Source organism: Gekko japonicus, unplaced genomic scaffold, assembly GCF_001447785.1.
Source record: "Gekko japonicus isolate JY-2015 unplaced genomic scaffold, Gekko_japonicus_V1.1 scaffold1544, whole genome shotgun sequence".
Lineage (NCBI taxonomy): Eukaryota > Metazoa > Chordata > Lepidosauria > Squamata > Gekkonidae > Gekko > Gekko japonicus.
In genome coordinates this window covers 428,283-453,005 of record NW_015173180.1, presented here as the reverse complement: position 1 = coordinate 453,005, position 24,723 = coordinate 428,283, and the positions used below count along the sequence as shown (strand labels likewise).

The 24,723-nt window shown below is 41.7% G+C and overlaps 1 protein-coding gene across 1 annotated transcript in view; it reads left to right on the top strand.

Moving 5' to 3' along the window:
- Positions 1-2,644: 2,644 nt before the first annotated feature.
- Positions 2,645-24,723, top strand: part of LOC107119948 (thrombospondin type-1 domain-containing protein 7B-like) — a 419,856-nt gene continuing 397,777 nt past the window's right edge. The window contains 4 exon segments of the mRNA XM_015422578.1: positions 2,645-2,739; positions 5,974-6,053; positions 9,617-9,772; positions 10,704-10,901. Of these exon segments, the coding sequence (XP_015278064.1) occupies positions 2,645-2,739; positions 5,974-6,053; positions 9,617-9,772; positions 10,704-10,901 (529 nt within the window).

Here is a 24,723-nt window from a genome sequence, read left to right as displayed (position 1 = left end):
CCACTTCACAACCGATACAGTACTACATGATATGGATAAGAGCACAAAGGCCTCAAGAAACTTCAGCGTCACTACTCCCACTTGGTCATATAAATCCAAATCCTGGTCCAGGTCATGAACACGTAGGTCATCCAACAGACTGTCACCAGATCAGTCCCAGAGACCGAGACATCAACAGCTGAGCGGTAGAGTGCCTTACAACCCCAAATCTAAATTCCAGCCATCAGAGTAGCCTACCAGGTCTAAGACTCCGCGGACCCCTAAGCAGAAACTCTGACTCGACCACTACCTGTACTTACAACCCACCTCCTGGCCCCACCCCACCAATATCCGTCTCTTCCAACACCTCACCACATGGAGACACTTAACAATGGACAACTGGGTGCTATAATCTCCCGGGGGTATGCAATAGAATTTATTCATCTTCCTCCCCATATGGGGGTCATTACCACCCCTCCGTCAACACCCCTACTCAACAAGGTACAATCCCTCCTTCTCTAGAGGGCCATAGAACCAGTACCTCCTGAATCTCAGGGATATGGTTTTTACTCAGTACTTCACAGTAACCAAGAAGGACGGTGGACTTCAACCTATTATGGACCTGTGTTCACTCAACAGGTTCATCGGCTATCACAAATTTTGCATGACTACCCTGGCCAAGATACTCCCATTGCTACAGGAAGGGGTTTGGATGGCCACAATCAACCTCCAGAACACATATTTTCACATCAACATCAGAGTGAACCACAGGAAATATCTCTGCTTCATGGTACGACAGGCACACTACCAGTATACTGCCCTCCTGTTCGGAATCTCCATGGCCCCAAGAGTTTTTATGAAAACAATGATAGTCGTGGCAACTTACCTGAGACTCCATGGCATCGTTGTATTTCCTTACATTGACGATTGGCTTCTGATAGCAAATTCGGAAACCTGGCTTCTGAAAAACATAGACACCACTCTCTCTCTCCTTCAGGTGGTAGGCCTCAAGGTGAAGCTCAAGAAATCCAACCTCTCCCCATCCAGAGCCATCATAGACTCCACGGTATGCAGGGCTTTTCTTCCTCTGCAGAGGGCAAAGACCCTAACATCACTGGTTGACCAAATGATGTCCATGGATACAGCGACAGCCCTTTCTATCCAGTGTCTACTGGGTCTGACGGTGGCCATGACCACGGTATCACCATTGGCAAAACTCCAAATGAGACCCCTGCAGCTGTGGTTCCTGCGCTGTTTCAAGCTGGGCAGATAACCCCAATCCATGCATCTGCTGATACCTCAGCATGTCAGCCTGTCTCTCTTCAGGTGGGGACATGAACCCAACTTCCTAGAAGGGGCCCCATTTCAACACCTGATTCCTACAAAGACTCTCCCCACAGACGCCTCTCTGTGGGGCTAGAGAGCTCACCTCAGGGGAATGACAGTGGGCTCAGTCTGGTCAGGCTCCTAATGCTGGCAGCACATCAATTTCCTGGAACTCACAGCCATCCGGCTTGCCCTCCTCTTGTTCCTACCGACCCTGCAGGGGAAAGTTGTTTATGTTCTCACAGACAGTGACACAGTGATAAGTTATATAAAACGCCAGGGAGGGACCATGTCCAAGAGACTCTGCCTCCTAGCGATCGATCTGTGGTCATGGTGCATTCAACAGGGAATCTTTCTGATAGCCACACACCGCCCAAGGGAGCAGAATATGCAATCGGACTGCATGAGCAGGGGTGGTGCCGAGCTGCACAAGTGGGAACTGAATTAGACTCACCTCAGCCTGGTGTTCAACAGGTGGGGGTACCCAATGATAGACGTCTTTGTGACCAGACACAATAGGAAATGCCCGAGCTTCTGTTGCGGAGGGGGCATAGACTCTCTGTCGCTGGGAGATGGCCTTCTCATCCCTTGGTTGGGTGCCTTCCTCTTCATGTTCCCCCAATCCCACTGATCACCAAGGTGGTCAACAAAATTCCGCAGGGAAAACCGGAGTGCATCTTCATCACTCCCTGGTGGCCATGTCAACCTTGGTTCCTGGTCCTACTCCACTTATCTCAGAGAGAAATGCACCAGTTTCCCACTGCTGGGCCTCCTGATGGTACCTGGTATTTTTGGCCACTATGTGACTGAGTGTTGGACTAGATGAGCCATTGGCCTGATCCAACATTGGCTTCTCTTATGTTCTTATGTTCTTATCTCCTGCTCTCTCACTGGGGGAGAGTCGTCCATCACAATATTCCCCACCTAAAACTCACAGCATGGAGAATCACTTGGGCTCCTTCTCCGAGAATGTGAGGACTGTTATGGTGAACAGTATAAAACAGTCTATGAGAAAGTCCCATGCCTACAAGTGGGCAAAGTCCAAATCCTCTGCTAGGGACCATGCCCCCCCCCCAAACCACAGCGGGTCTGCCCCTCATTTTCAACTACCTACTCATGCTGGTGGATAAGGGCATGAGTCATGCTTATGTGCGGGTCTACGTAGCGGCTATCTCAGCCTACCACAATCGTACAGATGGGTCTTCTGTGTTTGCCCATCCGGACACTAAATGTTTTTTAAAAAGGTCTAACCCATTACTACTCCCCAGTAAGGGAACCCGTTCCTGTGTGGGACTTACCTCTTGTCCTGCATAGCTTGATTTGTCATCCTTTTGAGCCAATGACCATGTGCAACCTCCAGTTGCTATCCTGGAAGACAGCCTTCTTGGTGGCCATTACATCTGCCAAGCGCATGGGTGAGCTACGGGCACTCAGGTGAGATCCACCATACCTGCGTTTCCATGGAAAAGGGGTATCATTGCTCCCAGTTATCAAGTTTCTCCCTAAAGTCATCTGAGACTTCCACCTTCAGGCAGAAATCTCTCTTCCTACCTTCTTTCCTGAACCAAAGTCCGAGGCAGAGAGGCGCCTCCACCTATTGGATGTTCAGAGAGCTCTCCTGTTCTACCTGGACAGAATGAAAGTCTTGCGAAAGGATACTCACCTCTTTGTCTCGTACTCAGAACATGCAAAAGGGCTCGGAATCTCAGCTCAAAGGCTGTATAAGTGGATTGTGGAGACGATCAAGTTATGTTACCTCCTGGCTAAGCATCCACTTCCAGGTCCAGTCAGAGCGCATTCCACGAGGGCACTGGCCACATCCACAGCATTCCTCAAAGGCACTCCCCTACAGGAGATCTGCAGAGCTGCGACCTGGGCGACACCTACCACATTCGTCAAACACTACGCTTTAGATGTTTGAGCCAGGAGCCATGCTGCTGTGGGAAGAGCTGTTCTCCAATTGATGTGTAACTGAATAGCTGCTAGCACCCACCACCAGGTAGGCCAGAGCTTGCTACTCTCCCAAGGGTGTGATGCAGAGACCATGAAGAAGATAAACAGGTTACTTACCTGTAACTGATGATCTTCGAGTGGTCATCTGTGCATTCACACCACCCGCCCGACCTTCCCCTCTGCTGGCAGCCTACGGTCTTGTGTGGGTTGGACAATGGTCAGACGAAACTGGCGGGATCTCTGCGCCCGCCCTGGACATGCACAGTGGAGTTCCTGGGCATGCTCGGAGAGGGGGGGAAGATCCTTTAGGAGCTTTGAAGTCACCGCTTGGGGTCGGCACAGGCGCCTGGAGTCCCAAGGGTGTGAATGCACAGATGACCCCTTGAAGATCACCAGTTACAAGTAAGCAACCTGTTTTTGTTTCACATCCTCTACCACTTGATCATTTTTTAACTGGAAATGCCAGGGACTGAATCTGGGACCATCTGTATACCAAACGGTCTGCCACTGAACCACAGCCCCATGTAAACAACTAGAGATATGTCTGAAGATTACAAGAAGATATATTAGGAGGGCTATTCTGTGAATAAGATTCTGATCCTGTATGTTCTCTGAAAGAAGAGGGAATGGGACTGTCACGGGATAAAATATGAAGCTGCTGATGTAGCTAATTGATTTATTTTTCCCCAAAAGGGAAATGGTTAGTACAAAATAAATATTTCTTCCAAGTGATCTAATTTACTTGATAGAGAACATACCTTCGCTGCAGGAAATAAATATATTCTAACCTGGAGGTGTTAAATTTACATTGTTGTTTGGCTATTGATCTCTAGGTTCACCACCAAACATTTCTGTGAGTAGAACTGATAAGATTAAAGCCACGTAATGGAATGATAAATATGTAACAGGAGGCTTCGTTTAGAGGAGACCCTTTGAAACAAGACATAAAAGGACTGTACTCGAATCTTTGGGGTATAAAACTATCATGCTTTAAATTTGTAATTCAAAAATGTAAGGGCTGAAATCCATGAAAGGATGAAGAATCTTGCTAGTCACAGAAGTGGAACATTTTTGGTTTTCAAATGTCTTGGATGTACTTAATGTGGAAGTACCAACAGTACAAAATAACCTTAATATTAACTGTTTGTAGGGTGAATAGCTATCTGCCCTTCGAAGCATATTCTGACTTTTGTCCTACAGATAACCTGGTATGATTTGTAGTCTTTCTATTTGTTGTGCATGTAACTAGCAGATTCAGAATATTCCTTGGTTAATTGCCATCCCCCTCGCAGTTTCACTGCAACATATACTGTACTAAGTTCTGCTTTCAGGCTTCTCTGCATAGACTGTACTCAGCTCCTGCCTGCCCTGGTATGTCTGTTGGGCCTACATCCAGGTCCTCTTAATCCAAGGCTAATACATTGGCTCTCGCCTAAACCTTTAAAACCCCAGAACATGGGAAATCTTTGGGATCCACCACTCTTGCAACCTTAGCTTTGTGATTCCCCAACTCTCACCTCATGCTGTGTTAAGATTTCAATGCCAGAACAGGATCTGGCTTTTCTGATTTCTTAACCCAAATTAATAACCAGGCTGCCAAATAAGTCTGCTTTTTGGACCAGTCTTCATAAGACACAGTTATAAATAAGCCACATTTAAGATTATTAGAACTGCTGTCACTCCATCAGCTGCATATTCTCAACAACACAAGATCTGATGTGTCTAGTGGTGCATTTACATTCTTATCTACAAGAGGAGCCAGCACAATAGATTACATTGCAGTATCCCCCTCTTGTTCCATACCCACTATTTTGAGGTAGGCAGCAAAACCAAGATTGGCTACAGCCCATTGAGGCTTCTGCTTCAGTTTGATGGCAACATTTTGCTTAGTCCTACCCAGGACCAACTTGACGGATCTCAGCTCTCTGTAAGGAGAATCAAGTAGTAAGGAGGATACAGTTACACTCCAGTTTAGCTCAATCTCTGGCCACAAGCCATATGTTTAATTGTCATAGCATAAAGTTTTTTTTGAATGCATCCTCTCTTTTGATTCTATTGGATTTGGATCATGAAATAAATACCCTTAAAAAAAAGATTCAGTCAACAGTCCAAAGATGCACAATTTTTCTTAGTATCTTTTTGAAACTAACTATACCTCTGCCTTATTAAAGTTGAATACTACTGAAGAGAAACATGATTTTCCAGCTCTTTGCTCATTTGTTCCTATTATATTAGTCTTATGCCAGAGTTTCATATTGTAAATTGAGTTCAATTGAATTTCTGGACTAATTTACAATGGCTCTGAAAGAAGATCATAATAATTTAGTTCACACGCTGCTTAAATGAGCATACTTGCTGTTAAAGTTCAGTTTAAGTGGTCTGAGGATCACAACCTATGTGATCCATTTTGAGCTTCACTAATAGCGGGTATTATATGAAACAGACATTCTTACTACCTTAAATTCAGGTAACAATTTGGCAGGATTATACCAGATATTAGGCACATATTGGCTTCTCTTATGGTGGATATCAAGATGCATTGCCCTGAGAGTTTAATATTGACTAAAGAGAGTTCAAGTCCAATAGTAGTCTTGAAGGACAATATAGCTTGAAATTCTTGTTTCGTTACATACCACTGTAGATGTTTGGAAAGGCATCTCTCTTTCTTCTTGCTGTAAATGTTCCAGACTTCTGTTTTTCTTCGTAAATCTTTAGAGAATATGAACTTAGACCCTTGAAAAAGTATGATTTACTTTCCAGGAGAATAAAATATGGCTCTGATAGAACTACTTATTGTAAGAAAGATTCATCAGTTTGCACGTGACCTACCTTTGGTTAATGTTTTTGCCGTTATCAGGATTTGAGTTTGAAGTTATACGTAGTCCAAGCTTACTGACTCAGGATGGGAGTTTACTTAGTTTTCCTTAATGGCTGCCTTACTTAAATAATAGCTGGTACTTATATATTGCTGAACTCTATCTTTTTGTATCAAACATTCAAGTGGTAAAAACAAAATGGTATTTTCTAATCTTATTTACTTTTGTTAAGGATGTAACAGAAATATTACTAAGTTACAATTCTAGGATTGGTTGTTATAACAGACATATTTAAGGAAGGGATTATGTGTAAGAGCTGTATACATGTATATTCTGAAAGAGCTATCAAATTGCACTTCATGGCATTATAATATTTTTAAGCATATGAACCATATCAGTATTTAAGAACATAAGAACATAAGAGATGCCAATGTTGGATCAGGCCAAAGGCCCATCCAGTCCAACACTCTGTATCACACAGTGGCCAGAAATACCAGTGCCATCAGGAGGTCCACCAGTGGCATTCAATTTACAGGACCTCAGGATGGGAGATAAGCAGATTGCCATAGTCATGTTTAAAATTCTGTGTGCTGTTAAAATAACTTAAAACATGTCTCCCCCAATACATGAATATAATTTGTTCTCACATTTCTTAGCATATTCTTGGGATAGATAATGGGTCTTCTGCAGTTCCTCATTTTTGGGGGGACATTTCAAGCCAGTAAGATAATATAGATGCCCAGTTGAATCTTTTTCTTTCCTTTTCAGTAACAAAAATTTCCCCACTGTCATAGGTTCATAGTACAGAAGTAAACCCTTTTGAGCCTATTTGATGGACTTAAAACCATGCAACTCTGCTTAGGATTGCACTGTTAATCAGTTCCATTTCATTCTTTCTCATTCTAATTTCATTTCTGAAATATTTCCACAGATAAATGACCACCTAGTTTTCTTGTTCAGAGAATTAATGCTGTTTATTATGTTATGTTGCTGGGGCACTAAAAAAAATAAATGGATTGCTGCCAACAGGCACTGCAGAACAGTGTCAAAACAAGCAACATGGCTAATATCATGTTCTTTTAGTTGAAACTGAATCCGTTTGTGATGACAAAATGCAGTGAGGCTGATTTGCTTGCTTGTTTGCCAAAATGATAAATTATTTTGCAATGCCTAATGCTGAAGGGCATATTAAGAAATGCATGAGGCTCTTTGAAACAGAATAGTGTGATAGTTAAAATGGGCTAATATTTATCTTGCACTTGCTACCGTTTGACTTTAAGAACCTGTAGAAAAGGTCTATTTACTTTAGAAGGAAGGTGAATTGGATTTCTGCCAACTTGGTGCAGTCCCTAAATGAATATGTCAAAGGCAATATTGTTTCTGAAAAAAATAATTCAGGAAGCAGTCTTTTCATCTAAGTAGAACTTTTCATTAGTTTTGAATTAAATTTGAGTAATTACCATTTGATTATAGAATCATATCCTGCAAATGCCTTGGGAAGAAGTTTATGAGCTCGGTCCATGCATTTAAAAACTCCACTTGCTTCTTGTCATTCCTATGTTTGAAAGTATATCTTGTGAATGAGCTAGGCGTGTGTTTTAATGTTTACTGGAATTCTCAGCACATGAACATTTAAAATCAAAATATTATCCCCTTAACATAACCTAATATTATACAACTATACCCATGTGAATTTCTGCAGGAAGGGATATGGCATCAATTGTCTGATATTTACCAGGGGAAAATGACTGTTATTAGTTCTGAAAACCTGCTGCAGTTGTGCCATATATATGGTTACATGTTTATGAATCAGCTCTTTATTTGGGGAGAGGGCTCTTTAGATACGAATTTCTATTTCCATTTCTCATCTAGGTTTTAAAACCAATAGGCTGTTCAATTAGAAAAAATGACAATATAACAAAAAATATATCACTGTTCAATATTCATTAAAAACAAACAATATTTAATTGCAGCAGCTATATATTTACACACATATAATGTTATATTAAAATCTAGATCCGCTAGAAGAGTCATTAAATGATAGTTAGAAGAGTGAACAGGCTTCTTATTCAGATGAGGATCCAGAATTTTTTCTTCTCAGATCCAAATAAATTACATAGAAAAAGAAAAAATGCTCAGTAGTGTCTACCAAAGACCTATCACACATACAAACTGTAGATCCCCTTTCTTGGCTTGTAAATCATCCATGTTAAGACAGCAAGTGTAAGTTAATAATAGATATGAATTATAAATACAAGTTTTGTTCAGCCCTAAATGTATGACAGAAATTCAGACATTTCTTTACCAGTTGTGATAGCCATGGCATTCATTCATTGAAGGTCAAGCATACATGCATGTCAAGTGGTCCATTCTTGTTTTCATGTGTACTCATATGCTCTTTGATTCAATATGCTAATTCAGTCTATGTAACATCAAATCCCCTGAAGTTTAAACATAACAAGAAAGGAAAATATCAATTTGTCTGGGGTTGCCAGACAGTGAGGAGGAGGGCAGCGCCCCAGGAGAAAATAAATAAATAAATAATAAAACAAGGGAAGGCCTCATCTACTTACAAGAAGTTCTTCCCATAGAGTTCCTAGTGATTTCTGCAGCTACTCAAAAGAGACAAAGGTTAGCTCTAGGAATCACTGGGATCTTCATGGTAAAACTGTGAGTTCTTACCATAGAGTTTCCAGCAATTCCTAGGGCTGCAATCAGTGGCAACAGGACCTAGGGGTGGGAAATACCCTGTTCCCACCAGGGGCTAGTCAGCCCTGCCTTTGTTTATCAAAAGGCACTGGAGTTCTGAGTTGTTTTCAAAATGGCAATTGAGTGTTGAGTAGAAGCCATTCCTTATCTACATTAACAGCAGCTGGTGGTAATGTTTAACGGGTTGTCTCTGTCCCGATCTTAGCTGGTTTGTCAAGAAAACAGCTGTAGTGAATTGTAAGGCCCTACCTGCAAATGATGATAACTGGGGTTCGAGTACATATGGACTTCTTTTCTTCATAGAACAGCTTTTTCTAACAAGTGGCCAGTGATCGTAAGAGTTAATTGCAGTGTGATTGTTTGCAGTAAAATAAGTTTCTAGTCTTTCTAGCCTTTTACTTTCAGAGTTTATGGAGTAAAGACTTATTTATAATAGCTGTTTTGCATATCACAGTGCACTCTGATCCTGATAGTTTTTTTTGAAAAATAAAATAAAAATAAATCCCATTAATTTATATTGATCATTATCAAATGCTTCACTGTATTGCAGAAGAGAAAGCATTCCACTGGTAGCAAGTGTTCTGAAATGTTTTTGATTGCTTCTGTGAAAATAAGGGAGCAGAGAGGATGAAGGAGAGCAAGGGGCAGCATAGAAAATTTTATTTAACTCTTGTGGATCCCAAAACAGTAAGCTTCATCAGGGGATTTTTTTCAGAAATTTTCCAGTTGCCACCTTGATCAGTAATTCCTGATAGCGGTGAAAATAGTACTGACTAAGACTCTGTATTCTTTCCAGCTATAATATGCATATTTCTCTGTTTCCCCCCCTTAAGTGACTAGACCTGTTGAAAACAAGCTTTGTCTTGCTCCTGCTCCTCCATCTTCTCAACTTTGCAATATTCCATGCCCTTCTGAGTGTCTGGTTTCTTCCTGGTTGGCATGGCGCCCTTGTATCTATGAAAACTGCCAAGATACCCAAGGGAGAAAAGGTGCATGCTACATTATTTCATAACAGTGTTTGTTGTTGATTTGCTTGCTTGTTATATTTAGAGTTAGCAATTTACTGCATCTGCTCAGAATGTAATCATCTCAACAGTAGTACTTTGTTGGTTTTTAATTGCAATAAACCAAGACATTCTGTCAGTCCCATAGTCACCTAGATAGCTGGTTTGAGTCTATCAGTTTCTGATATCAGCATCTTAGACCAGGGGTCTCCATCCTTGAGGGCACATTTGAAATTTTGAGCGCAGGTAGTGTTCCCCACAAGAAAGTGATTGTCATTTTTTTAAAAGAAAATGGTTGTCATGGGACCAAACACAAAATGACTGCCATAGGGGGCCTGGTCCAATCTCAAAATATTGTAAGATTCAACAAAATATTAGGAGGTTCCAAGCCAAGTATCTTCCTATCATGGAGGCAGCTGTTTCTGAAAGTGTGCTCCCTGCAGACACAAAGATAATACCTTCTGGGCTTTTCCGAAGCATGTCCTACTCCAGTGAGGTGGAGGAAAGACAGGACAGGCTCTTGCTTTGATGAGGTTGTTTTGGAAAAGGGCAAGTGGGCATTAAAAAACATTTCAGTGGGCTCCACATTGATGTCTTAGACAGTAGCACAAAACCACAACACATTAATTATTCAATTACTGATAAGCCTACATGATTTTCTAGCTAAGAATCAAACTTGTTGATTTATAACGTTTTTCAGCCTTGAGACACAATGGCGTGGGACCAGTGATTCTTTTCTGCTAAATGGGGAATCTTCCACTGGGGGGGGGGGAGAATCTTTCTGTTGAAAGATTCCTTACTGAAAAGAAAGGAGCTTTGCAATATATTTTGCAAATATAATTTGCAGATTGTGCAATATCTCATGTAATCTGTTCTGAGGGTAAAACTTAATCATCTGTTTCTTTTTCCTTCTTAGGTTTCAAAATGAGGGAAAGACGTGTTATTGTGGAACCAGTGGGTACTTCTGGTGGTTGTTCACACTTGATAGAATCCATTCCATGTGAAAATCCAGTATGCTACCAGTGGATCATTTTAGAAGGAGTGTGTTTACCTTATAATGGAATATGTGGTCAAGGGACTCGTGTGCTGCATGCTGTATGCAGGAACTACATGGGTACGTAGTATAAAGGATTAATTGTAATTAGTAATTGTCCTGTCAAAATTCATGATTGCAGTCTCTCACATTTTGAAATGGGATAAATCATCCCCAAAGTTTGTTTATTGTGCATTTCAGTTTTGATCTTAAGTGATATGTCATCTTAAACAAAGAGTACTCATTATCATCAGTCTCTATTGGTAATGTTTCATTCCATCATTTTAAAGGTCCTCCTTGAAGCCTAACTGCCTTGCTGTGAAGATGAAGTTAAAACATAAAGGGAACTTTAAGTGGCCTCATTCCATTATAAGTGTGATAGTCACATGTTCCAGAGTGAAAATCTTGTAGAGCAAGGAGGAATCTACACTGTGATCCAGGGCTGACAGTTCTCTGACAGTTACATTTGTACAGAGACGTTTGAACAAAGGGACTCCATTCATTATAGAATATTCCCATCAAGTTTCTTCTCAACAGTTGTGGTGGTGTTATATATAAAAATAGATACAATCAAAATCAACTTAATTCATTGTATAATACTACCTGATATAAATTGCAGAATTTGCTGCTTTGTATTCCTGAAAATTCAGTACTTAGAATATTGACACAATAATCTCTCTCATCCATTTTTCTTATTAGAAATGCTTTTTTATGTATGCTTAAGAATAAGATGTTGCCTTGTCACTGCTGATTTATGTTGCAAGGTTTTAATGCTATGTGAATAAAAAGACTGTGCTGAGTCACGAGGTATTTACTTTGTAAGACATTTTGATCAAGAACGTATTCAGTTTACAGGTCATTAATGAATGAGCACAGCTTTTTATTTTGAAGTTTACATATAAGCAATGAATATTGCTTTCTTACCTATAATTTGAAAGTGAAAGCTTTGTCTTTCTTGATGTGGGCCAGTGCCGTTAGGTCACTAAGTTGTTTTATGAAAGGACATGATTCTCCAGCCTTTAATAATACTGAACAGTGCAAAAAATTTAGAACTTGATATAATATAATATAATATAATATAATATAATATAATATAACTGTAACAGTAGGTGATCTTCAAAGGGGTGATGTTCAAATCACAGCAGAATGTTTGTAGGGAAGACATGTGGGGATTAATTGTCAAATGTTATTACTATATAGAATATCTGAGTCCAAGGTACAATTTTGATTATTTGTTTCAATGACTTTGCGGTATGATCCACTATAAACTGAAGCCAGAACTATTTAAATTGAAGCAAATTAAATGTAATAGGATTTATAGTTAGGCATATGGGAACTGTTCTAAGTCTAAATATTTTGTTTCTTATTGGAAACCTCTGGAAAAGTAGATCAGGGTTGTCTTCCACTGGGAGCTGGCTTTGCCGCAGGAGAGAGAAAAAAAGCAACATTGTTTGTGTTATTATTTTACTTCTGGGAAAAACACAGAAATGATGTAGGTAGTCTGGTGATTGCAGGAAACTCAATGGTAAATTGAGTAAACTTAAATCTTTTTAAAACTGCCAAAACCCTTCCCTTCAGGGTGGGCTTCATTGTGCAGGTTGCCTCAGAATACCAGTGTGAAAAACTTTGTTTATATTCCTAGCTTAGGGTTGTTGTGAAATCAGGGGTAACATTTCTGAGGTAACTTGAGTAAATAACTCTGAGGTAAAATCAGTAAATACATAGACTACAGTTCATATGTTTCAGGCTAATGAGAGTTTCTGGAGCTATTCACAGTGACCTAAAATCTTTATGATGAGAGACTTATGTTCCAGTATTTTCCAAACACTCCAGTACACTTCCTTTGAGTTTTTCACTGCCTATTTTGTTTCCATACGGCTGGGGCACTCTATCCAAGACTCAAGCTCCTTTTCTAAACACACCAGTGCTCTTCTTGAATCTTAACTGACTCTTACGGTTTCACAACTCAATATCTAACCACACCAGACCAGGGATCTCTCCACTCTTCAGAGATATCTCCCTGTTTTGATTAGATAGGGAAATTCTTCTCTCACTAGAAGATCTATCCCCTTTCCTTGGCTCGAATGGGAGTCTTCGCCTAACTATCCACTCTTCTTTGCCAACCTCCCCAGAACTCTGTCTGTGTTAAACTGCTCTCAGGGTTGAATTCAGACTGGATTTCTCATCAGCATTCAGCTTTCAAGTCTTTTTCTGCTCAGCTGATGCTAACCAATCAGATCTCTTGGAGCAGCCTGTCACTCAAGGCCCTCTGGTTCTATGAAGAATTAATCCTTCACAGTCGTTTACCTGTTTGTACAGCACTTCTAAGCATTTAAAAGTGCAGTCTGTCACAACTACGAATATGCTAAACATTGTTTGTAAATATTGTTAAACATACGTTAAATATTGTTAACTGTTTGCTTCCCTTGTCACATGTACCAGCCATTCTTTGGTGGCCAGAGGTCAGCTAAGTCGTGAATTCTGCTCTCCATTTTAATTTAAATATCACCTAGTTGCCTCACCTTGTGATAGCCAGGTTTTTTTTTTTTTTTTAATTCCTTGTCAGACTTTAAAGTCAGGTTCCAAATGGTTTTATCTCTTACCATGCTGGCACCTCTGCTCTGGGTCTGGTTTTAAGTAAAGAGAATTTGGGGGGGGAATCTGTTTTATAAGACCTTCCTTGCAGTCCTAGAGTGCCTTAAAGTGTTAAGTGTTTTGGGGTGTCTAGGCTTCAATGGAAAGACAAAACTTCAATGTTTTGAAAATTGATGGGATTCTTGTACAAAGATAGAGCCTTCCCAAATATGATTTCTGAGACCAAAATTCAGTATTGCATATCCTTCTAACCAGCTTTTTTGTCATCTATATACTAATAGCCAAATCGGATAAATTAGAGGATACTCAAATCCAGTGATTGGCGCTGTGAATGAGCAAGACATATCTTTCTACAGACCTGAAAAAGGCTCTTGGTTTGCAGGAAAATGTGAAATCCTAAGGGGGCGGGTGTGTTAAAAACCTGAAAATAATTAAAAGAGTGCCTGTATATTTAAGCAACAGATTCCCTTAGTGGCTGCTGCTAGGCAACCACAGATTCCATGCTTGGTTATGTCAGTAAAAGGCAGGGGAAGGAGTAGGGCCCTTTCCAGGCTTATTTTTGGTCTTTGATGGAGGGCTCATTGGGACCAGGCCCGACTTGGGTTACCTCTTCCAGGTTGGGAAATTTCTGGATATTTTGTGGTAACGTCTGAGGATGGCAGGGTGTGGGGAGGGGAAAGGCCTCAGCTGACTATAATGTCACAAAGTCCACCCTTCAAAGCAGTCATTTTATCCATGGGGACAGATCTTTGTCATTTGGAGTTCAGTTGAATTTCTGGGAGATCCCCATGCCCCACTTGGAGGTTGGCAACCCTAGGCCTGGCAGCAACCACTGGGTGACCGCCTCACTTGCATGACTCAGCTAGGCCTGGCTTCTTGCTACTGTTCAACTGCAGATGCTGTATGAGGGCACAGTCTCCAGAGCGTGGGGATGTGTCGTTTGGGTTGGTCCAAATATTTTTTGGGGGGGCAGTCTGGCCCCAGTGTCTGCCTGTGTGTTTGATCTGGGTGCACCGCACTTTGGAGCAACTGGCACCGGAACTGCGCTTTGGACCAGCACACAGAATGTGTCCCCTCGAAGGGGAGGGCCCGCTGAAGACGGGGGGGTATGAAGTGTGGGGGTCCAAACCTTATTTTGGGTGCAGGGGGCACTTCCTTATTCAAATCTCCTTTGAAATACAGGCCTGGGGGAAGCCCTGCAAATTGAAGCTCGTGGCATCAGAACCGGTGTTTGGATTGGGCATCACTGTATGTCACCTTGCAGGGCACAGTCTCCAGAGAGTGAGGATGCGTCATTTGGCATGGTTCAAAGATTATTTTGGGGTGCAGACTGGCCCCAGTGTCTGCTTGTGTGATTGTCCTAGGGGCACTGCACTTTAGAGCAGCTGGCACCAGAACCTTACTTTGGACCAGGATACAGCATATGTTCCCTCGAAGGGACATATGAATGTGGGGGTATATGATATGTGGTGATCCAGACCTTATTTTGGGGTTCACAGCTTTCCAACTCACTCTCCTTAGTGTTTCTGAATGACTACACAAATAAGTAACGGATAAGGAATGAATAAGGAAGTGCGAATAAGGAACCAACTTTTCAACCTTCTAGTCTAGGCCACCTTTTGATGTCCTCAAATTTAAACTGCAGCTTGTTGCTTGAGGCTAGCTGATCTGATACATTCCAATGTTTGTGTTCAGCACTGTTTGTGCACCCTTCTCTTAGCAATGAGTCCAAGCGCTACTTTACATAAGTTCAAAATCTATTTGTATGTGACCGTATGAAGGGCACATTCAGCTTTTATTTTCAAAATGGTAATAAGTGGGGCCTTGCGCCGTGCTGTTTTCAGTTATTTTTCATAGGAAAGCTGTGATTTATTAGTGATAGGCAAACCCTCCTCTGTTTGATTAGAAACTATAACTGTGTACTTAAACATTTGAAAAGATTTTAGCTTTTTATGCAACCCTCAAGATTGTTCTAAATTGTACTGCATGTGTTCTGCAAGTACTTTATCCCCTGCTCTGTGTGCCTAACCCATCTGAGGAAAGAGAAAATTAACTTGTACATATGTATATGGAAACTTTGTGGCTTGCTTTATAATATTCCAACCATGCCCATTCTATGTGCCTGACCTCTAAAGGTGAGTGTGCTCATGTATATTGAACATTCCCAGGGGTCATTTCATAGAAAAAGAGCTAGGGGGACTCATTAGCATAACTCATTAGCATAACTCATTAGCATATTGACATCACCGGAAGTGTGTCATAAGGCCACACACCCCGCCCCCAACGGTCCCGGCCACCGCTGCCGGCCTTGCAGCTCCACTGCCGAGCCCCATGAGGGGCCCGGCGGTGGACCTGCAAGGCCGGCGGGAGTGCAAGGAAGCCCTGCAAAGGCCCTACCTGGCCCTAGGCAGGCAGGGGTGGGGAGAGGCAGGGAGGAAGCAACTTACCCGCCCTCTTCTCCTGCCTCCTCCTGGCTGAATGAGGGCCGGAAGCGGGGCGGCCAGAAGCAGGGGCGGGGCTTCGTCATGTGCCCCGCCCCCTGTACCTCACCCGGGGGAACTGCGTTCCCCCCCGAAATGACCTCTGAACATTCCCATTTTGACAGCAAATACCTTGTGCATTCTTGAAATGCTGTCTGACCCTTGGAGATCTCTGCATTAAGTTCTGAGGAACCCAATAAATGCTGTTGGACTCATAGGTGCAAAAGCACTACAGTCACACAAAACGAATGCTGATATTAATTCATGTGTGTGTGACCTGTTCATGATGGCCTAGGCACAAGCCAGGAAGTTGTGAGATTGCCCAACTAACAACTACTTAGCCACCACACCTCTTTTGGCCAGTTGCACAAATGCAAAACGACATGAAATGCTGCTAGTTTAAAACTGCAAACAAATCAGTACACTCATATGGGGTGCTTGACTCCAATGAAAGCAGGCATTGCAAGCAAGGTAGGTTAGATTTTTGAATGCCATATTTGTGACAACAGAATCGTCACTATGATGCATGCAAATGTGTGCCCTTCATGCCTGAGGCAGTGTACATGCTGTATCTGTTTTGGAGCACCAGAGGTCTTCTGAGAATCAGCCCTCTAATTGCAACAAGGTCAGTAGGTGTTATTTCTATTTTAATCACAGTGCAAGGCTGCATGAGTATTTGCTTTTTTTTCTCTTTGGGAGTACCTGTGAAGAATTTCATTGTGGTCTGATAATTGGCTTCCTTAGAAGAGGAAAGCTTAGAAAGGCAGGTTGATTTTCCTAACACAATATTCTGTAGTGGAGCAGTCAAACTTTATAAAGACAGACTGAAAGACAACATTTCTTTGATATGTCTGTCCTCAAAGCACTAATTTAATTGTGAATTGCTGAGCTCAGGGTCTAATTCGTGTTTTAAATGATGAAAGATATTGGCATTTTGCCTCCTTCGTTCTACCATTTTATTTTACAGGAGAGTTTCATTATTCCTTTCTTAAAAAAAGAAGTCAAAAAGCCCTGAAAGTCTGGTAGGTGGTGTGTGCGTGTGATTGAAGCCATTCTTCCCATGCTCCAAGTGTTACATTGAAGTCCCTCTTGGATTCCAGCTGCGTGTTCAGACAATTTTCCTTATGGCTGTTGTGATGGAACGTTTATTTTCCCTGTTCAACCAAAATTTGGAAAGATTTTGTAATACATACTCGATTTAACTGGCAGGTCAAAAATACACAAGGTGTTAATGTAGATATTCTCAGGCAGGAATATGATTTGAAAGCTTTTCTTTACTGTTTTAAAATAAAACAAAAATTCAACAAGACTACTCTGGACCTTAGGAGCTGCGGTGGCTCAAGTGGTTAAGACGCTGAACTGCAGGCTGTGGAAGGTCAGTAGTTCAGCGGTTCAAGACCCGGGTGCTGCAAGACAGGGTGAGCTCCTGTCTCTAGTTCCAGCTCCTGCCAACCTAGCAGTTCGAAAGCAAGAAATTGCAAGTAGATAAATAGGGACCACTTCGGTGGGAAGGTAACAGCGTTCCGTGCGCCTTGGTGTTTAGTCATGCCGGCCACATGACCACGGAAACGTCTTCGGACAGCGCTGGCTCTTCGGCTTTGTAACGGAGATGAGCACCGCAACCCTAGAGTCGGATTCGACTGGCTTTCGAGCAAGGGAACCTTTACCTTTACCTTTTACTCTGGACCTTCAGACTTTACTGGTATTAGATATTCTACTGATCTGCTTGAAAACTACCAGTTATTAATGCCAGTCCCCAGCAGTATACTTCAATGACTATAGGATAGATTAGGAGTGTAGAGTTTAGCTTCCTAATTTCATAGCAGTAAGGGTGTCAGCTCTATGCTTGATACACAATGACCAATCAGTACAAATGTAAAATAATAAGAATGTAATACTTTCTGTTCATTCAAAGCTTTATAATGATAATTACCTTGGGTGGCTGTAAACCTTTCAGGTAGACAAAATACTTGCTGATACGCTTGCTGTAGTGAGTTTTTGTTCATTCTTGTGGTATCACGTGTCCAATATTTCCCTCAAATGCCTGCAAGTGTGTACCTATTCAGCATAGCAATCTGTGTCAATTAAAGATACAAAGAATAGAGGAATTGGATTGTACAGTGTTAGAAAACAACCCCCATGTTCCTTGATGAATGTAGCACTTCATGAATGACAAAGTTCAAGGAATGATAAGTACAGGAGATCTTGTTGCTTCTTTTATGTTTGGTCTCTTTCTATACTTCACAGTTACACTTCATAGAAAATGGTTCTTATTTCAGCACGGATAATGAGTCTAGCTATGTGTTCTGGCTGGCTTTCTGAAAGCAAAGACAAACAACTTATTGCTGAACAAGTTCTTAATGTAATAAATATAACAATACAGATGTTATTTTGAGAGTTGTTTTGTTTCAACAGATGAATACATCAAGAGACTAAAGTCTCAATGCAGGCAGGACGAACCTTCCCAGGCTTGACTGTCCGTTTCGACTTTTCGTCTTTATCAAACGTCCTATCAAAAATAAAACAATTTGATAGTGGGGGAAGCCAACTCTAAAGGAAGTCCATTTGCAATATTTCTCAATAAAAGTTTTTTGATACATACAGTTTGTAGAAGTCTATCTTCAATACATAATTTTCATCAATATGTGCAAGTATTCTATAAGTATAAATATAAATACATTAAGTGAGATAATAATATATACCAATATCATATTTACCAATTTATACATTCCAGACAATGATACAAAAATATATATCTTTTACATTTACAAGAATCCTTATGATCACAGACATAATAAAAAGACATCTTACCAAAAGTGGCTACTTCAAGCTCTCAAGATAAACAGTTCCCTTCAGGGTAATGCATTTGAATATGTATAACAAGACCTTCAATATAAAGTGCAGCAGGCATCACATGTACTAGCTAGAAGGGAGGTCAACGTATCATGCTCCCATGTAGCCTATACTGTTAAAGTGATATAACACTAAAGAATCACTCGATGATACTATGTCAATCTTAGTCACCCAAAAAGCAAGTACGGACAGTCAAGCCTGGGAAGGTTCGTCCTGCCTGCATTGAGACTTTAGTCTCTTGATGTATTCATCTGTTGAAACAAAACAACTATCAAAATAACATCTGTATTGTTATATTTATTACAATAAGAACTTGTTCAGCAATATGTTGTTTGTCTTTGCTATGTAAATTGCTGGGTCCTATTCTTTCAGTTGCATTGGCTTTCTGAAAGCATCACAGGATGCTTGAGGAGGAAGGAAGAGAGTGTATGCCAGCCCAAAGGAGTAAGTCAAATCCTTACTATGAATTAAGAGATGAAAATATCCTCAGCAGCTCACAGAACTCCTTTTCCAAAGTAGCTTGTGGCCGTCTCCCTGTGCCTGTCACCTGAATTCTAACAAATTTCCTTTCCTCCCTTCTTTAAAACATATTTTTGCCACCTTTCCACAACTTGGTGAACATAAACAATATTAAAATATTTAAGCAGTTAAAATAGTTAAAATTATATTAAAAATCAATTAAAACACATAAAGAGCAGTAGAAGGAAGGCCAATAGCTTATTGTGTGCAGGGCTTTTTTCTGGGGGGACACTGGAATTAGGGTTGCCAACCCCCCCGTTTTGCCAGGGGTCCCCCATTTTGGGGGGGTTCTACCCGCCGCCAGCCAGATGGCCAGCAGGGGAAGTCCCGTCTCCAACACCCACAGCCACCCCTCTCCCTTCTCTCTTGAGAGAGAGGGGTGGCTGCCTTTAAGTCCATGGAACCCACGTTTCCTCCCAAGCCCAATCTCCGCTTGAGATCAGGCTTGGAGGGAAATGCCAGCTTCGTGCACTTAAAAGGGAAACGCCGGCTCTTTGCTCTTAAAGGGGAAACGCCAGCTGCTTTAAGTGCAGGAAACTGGCATTTCTGGAGATCGGGCGTGCGTGCGGTGGACGTCCCCAACATGACGTCATCACGTCGGTGATGCCCCACCCCCTCCAGGAACGCCCCCAAAGTCCCCCACTGGGGGCGGAAGATAGACTTGGCAACTCTAGTTGGAATGGAGTTCTGGAACCTCTTTGACAAAATTATTTTTAAAATGTTTAAAAGTTCATGAGTTTTCAGTGTACAGATTGAAAACTTAATTTCCCTTTTGAGAGTTTCGGCACCCCCCCCCCAAAAAAAAAAAGGGAAAAAAGCCCCGATTGTGGGATATGCCAGACAAGACAATTAAAAAAAAATCTTCAGTTGCTCACGGAAGACACTGGTAGAAGGAGACAGACAAATCTTCCGAGAGATGGAGTTTTAACGTTTTGGTGCCATGACTGAAAAGGTTCTTTTTTTCAGTCACCACCCATCTAGCTTCGGATGGCAGGGACAGCCAAGCAGGTCCTCCAAAGATGAACACAGTATATGGGTAGGTTCATATGGGAGAAGTTGGTCTTTAAGGTGTCTTGGTCCCAGGCCATACGGGGTTCTAAAGGACAATACCAGCACCTTTAAATGAAAGCCAGTGTAGATGGAAGAAGCCTGGAGTGATAGCGTTCCTACAACATACTGTGGCCGCAGGATTCTGTACCAACTGTAGCTTCTAGACCAGGGGTGTCAAACTCATTTGTTACGAGGGCCAGATCTGACATAAATGTCACTTTGTTTGGCCGAGCCATGTGTGCCATAAAATGTAATGCCAGGTACCAAAGATATAAACTGTATAAAGGACAGGAGCTGGTAAACTCTGAGTTGGTGTATCTTCACTGCAAGGCCCCATGGGCTGGGAGGGGGGTACAAATCAAAACCTGCATTGGCAGACTGGAGAGGCAGCAGTGCAGCGCTGGACAGATGCTCCCACAATGCTTGACTGCTGCAGACGAGGTTGTCCTGCTGTGCTGTAGCCACAATGGAGTGGCTCCGCCCACTCCTTCCCCAGCACTCCTTCCCTTGCATCAGTTGCTCACGAGCCACGTAAGAGCCCTGGATGGGCCGGATCCAGCCCACAGGCCTTATGTTTGACACCCCTGTTCTAGACAGTCTTCAAGGGCAGCTCCATGTAGAGAGCACTACAGTCATCTAATCTAGATGTTACCAGTGCATGCATCACAGTGGATGAATCTTTTCTGCTCAGGAAGGGCCATAACTGTATCACCAACCAAAGCTGGTGAAAGGCACTGCTGCCACCTGTTTATCCAACAGAAGACCTGGGTCCAGGAACACTCCAAGCTATGCACCTGCTTTTTTAGGGAGAGTGGAATTTTCTGGATCAGACCATCCCCTATCAGTAGGACCTACATTTTGTCAGAATTTTCATCTGGTTAGCCCTCATACATTCCAAAATTGCCTTCAGGCATCTGTTCATGGTTTCCACATCCTCCTTGGGATCTGCTGGTAGCATGAGATAGAGCTGAGAGTCATCTGCATACTTGTGGCAGCTCAGCCCAAATCTCTGCAGTACTTCTTGCAGCAGCTGTGCATAGATGCTGAAAAGTCTGGGAGACCAGATGTAACCGTGGGGAACCCCGGAGGACAAGAGGCAGAGCATCAGTCCCCCAGCACCACATTCTGAAACTTACCTTCAAGGTAGGGGCTGGAACCACTGCAGAACAGTGTCTCCCAGTCCTGGAAGGTGGTCCAGAAGGATACCATGGTTGGTGGTATCAAAAGTCACCGAGAGATCCAGAACAAATAACAGGGTTGCACTCGCCCTTCCATCTCCTCGCACATGTCATCCACCAGGACAACCAAAGCCATATCAAGAGGACAATCCCCATATGCTGTCTGAAAACCTATTGGACCCATCAGGCTATGGGGTGGATCATCTTAATCGATCTCCTGAGGAAGTTTTATTGGAGCTGATATCAGTGATAGTGGAATTGAAGGAATTTTTAAATTCTTTATAATGGATGCTGATTTTACGGGTGATGAAAGTCCATGTGTTAACTGGCTCTTAGAACCACAGACAGACCCTTGATATGCCTGACACATTCTCTGCAGTGTCTTATGAATATCCTTTGCTATTTTATCCTGTTTTTCTATTTGTGCCTTAAAGACTAGAGGGGGGGAAAGTGAGAATGGTCCAGTGACTGAAAGATAAAAACTAAAGAAAGGTAATTTGGAAATAAGCCCTTTGAGATTGAGTGCTCTAAAACGTCCTGACAACTCTGTGGTAAACCGACTCAAGACCTCTGGTGTGCATGGTATGGAGCTGCCATCCTAACATGGCTCAGCACAATCAACTCCAACCTTGCAGTTGCTCTCCTAGAATCTTTGACAGCAGTATTACTGGAACTCCTTTAACTCAAGATTGAACATGGGACCCCCTGCATGTGAAACATGTACTCTAAAATAGAGCCATCCATCCATTCATTCCTTGTGAACAGCACCCTGTAATGTTTTGATAATCCTTCTTTGTAAAAACCAAAATGATACTCAGTACTTGCATTTATGGATGTTTTGGAGAAACTATTCTTATTTTCTTGGTGGCTAATCTTGGGGAATCCACAAATTTTTCCATTGATATTTTCCTGAATGCCAAATGTGCTTGCATAGCTAACCTCAAGTGTCCTTTGTTTCCATATTCTTGCAAAATAATAGCAGAACATTGGTTAACGTCCTGATTTTAGATTCCATTCTCAGACTGTGTGGTTTAATTTTCAGTGCCTTTTCTATTTTCCTTATATTCATCTAAAGCCCTTCTTTTGCAAGGTCAAGTTCAGTTACGAATCCTATTATAGCTACATTAAATAGTTATATATCTGAGCACACAATGGCTGAACTATAATGAAGGGTTAGTTCAGGGATATCTGTTGAGATTCTAATGTTACTTTGAAAATGTATCTTCCCTTTAAGGGTTTGCATGAGGACAGTCTTGCAGCAGAACTAGAGAAAGTGCTTGGGAATGGAAGAATGACACACCTTTTGTCTATAGATATTCAGCAAATTGGACCTGATTAACCTAACTTAGAAGCTTACCCATCATACCAAATAAATATACACATTAGGTAAATTAAATAAGATGTTATTATATTGAGGTAGATAAGTCTGTAAGAGGGTTCTTCTGTTTTTTTTCCCCCACCCTTGAAACGATGTGATCTCAGGAAGAAGGCAGGTATGTTTCCAGTGTGCAAAAAGCTTTTCCCATCATGTATGAACAATGCAACATATTTCCTCATCCTGGCTTGAACATATTCATCTAGCTATATAGGTAATTCTGCTTAAGAGATTTATTGTGGTACTAGTAAGGATTTCTATAAAAGAAGCATCCTTTCCACCAAAATGCTATTTTGTGGCATCTATCACACAGCACTAAACACACATTTGATTCTTTTTCATACTTTAAAAGAGTCGGAACTGTCTGTCTGGAAACAAGCTGGGAATCACACAGATATGGGCAGTCTGAGAACTGAGTCCTTACTTGACCAACAAATTATTTGAACTTCAGGGCTCAGATCAGTCAGCAGCTTTAGAGGATCATGTGGAATCCTATTGGCAAAATAAAACAGAAGTCCGGTGACACCTGCAGTACTTCTTCCAGGCATGTGGGTGATCTTGCAAGCCATGCCATCTCATAGTACTGTGCAGTCCTATGTTGAGTTACTTCCTTTTATATTTTTTAACTCAAATGGGTTTAGAAAGGTGTAACTCTGCGATTATCAGGTTAATGTTCCTCTTTTGCTTTCACCCACAAATACACCTATCTTGCCCTTCTTTTACTTATGCCTAAAATGTTTTTGTTTCTCTGGAACATTATAGCCAGTCAACAAACTAACAGACGTTTGTGAGCCAGTGAACACATTCCTATTTAACATCCAAGAGACTCTTAGCTGTGTATTCCTTTATTTAAATTTCAATAGAGCTCCATCCTGGAGTATGTTAGGCACAGTTCATGGTAACGTTTAGTCTCTTTTTGGTACTTTGATCTGGTAGGATATAACGTCCATGGCTGCTCTGCAGGGGTTCCCCTTGTGTCTACTGTGCAGCCCCACATTGGGACTACAACTGCACAGGCTGGCTGCGGACATTTTGTTTTCTAGCTTAAAGCTCCGAAAATGGGGCGCCCCGGCCCTCAGGACTGGTGCATGTTAGCAGCTTGGAGAATTCTACTGTAGGTCTATTTTTCTCTCATGGGTTCCTGGATATCCTCATACAATCCAGGAAACTGTCTATTAGATACTTATATCAAAGGAAATGGGTTCGTTTCCAGAACTGGATTTTGGAGCAATGGGCCTGCCTGTTTACATGCCCTCTGCCATTAGAATTAGACTACTTATTGTCCCTGGTTCACTCGGGGCTAGTCGTTTCATTGGTCAAGATGCACCTAGTGACCATTTCTGCGTTCCATGAGGAGATACAAGGTGTTTCAGTTTTCACACACAAATTGGTCCAAAGGTTTTTAAAGGGATTGACTTAACATGTTTCCTCCATCCCCACGCATTGTCCCACAGTGGTCACTACCCATGGTTCAATCTGCTTTAATGATGCCCCCCTTTGAACCTATGACCTCTTGTGCTTTAGCACATTTATCATGGAAGGTGGCATTTCTAGTAGCCATTGCTGCTTCTTCTTTTTTGGCCCCCGTAGGGGATTTTTTATTGCATTTTTCTATAAACTACAATGAAAAAAGGGGAAGGGAAACTACATCTATGGGAGAAAGGAAAGAAAACCACTAAAAACCCAAGTATAGGAAATCATTACAAAAGCTTGTGTCAGTGTTAGTCTAAAATGCTAAGATTACATTGAACATAGTCGATTAAGCTGTATTATTTATCTTTAAAACCATTATTTTAACTTTTTAGATTTGGCATTCATTTCCTTTACTTTCTCAGCTGTTTGCTCCGTCTTTT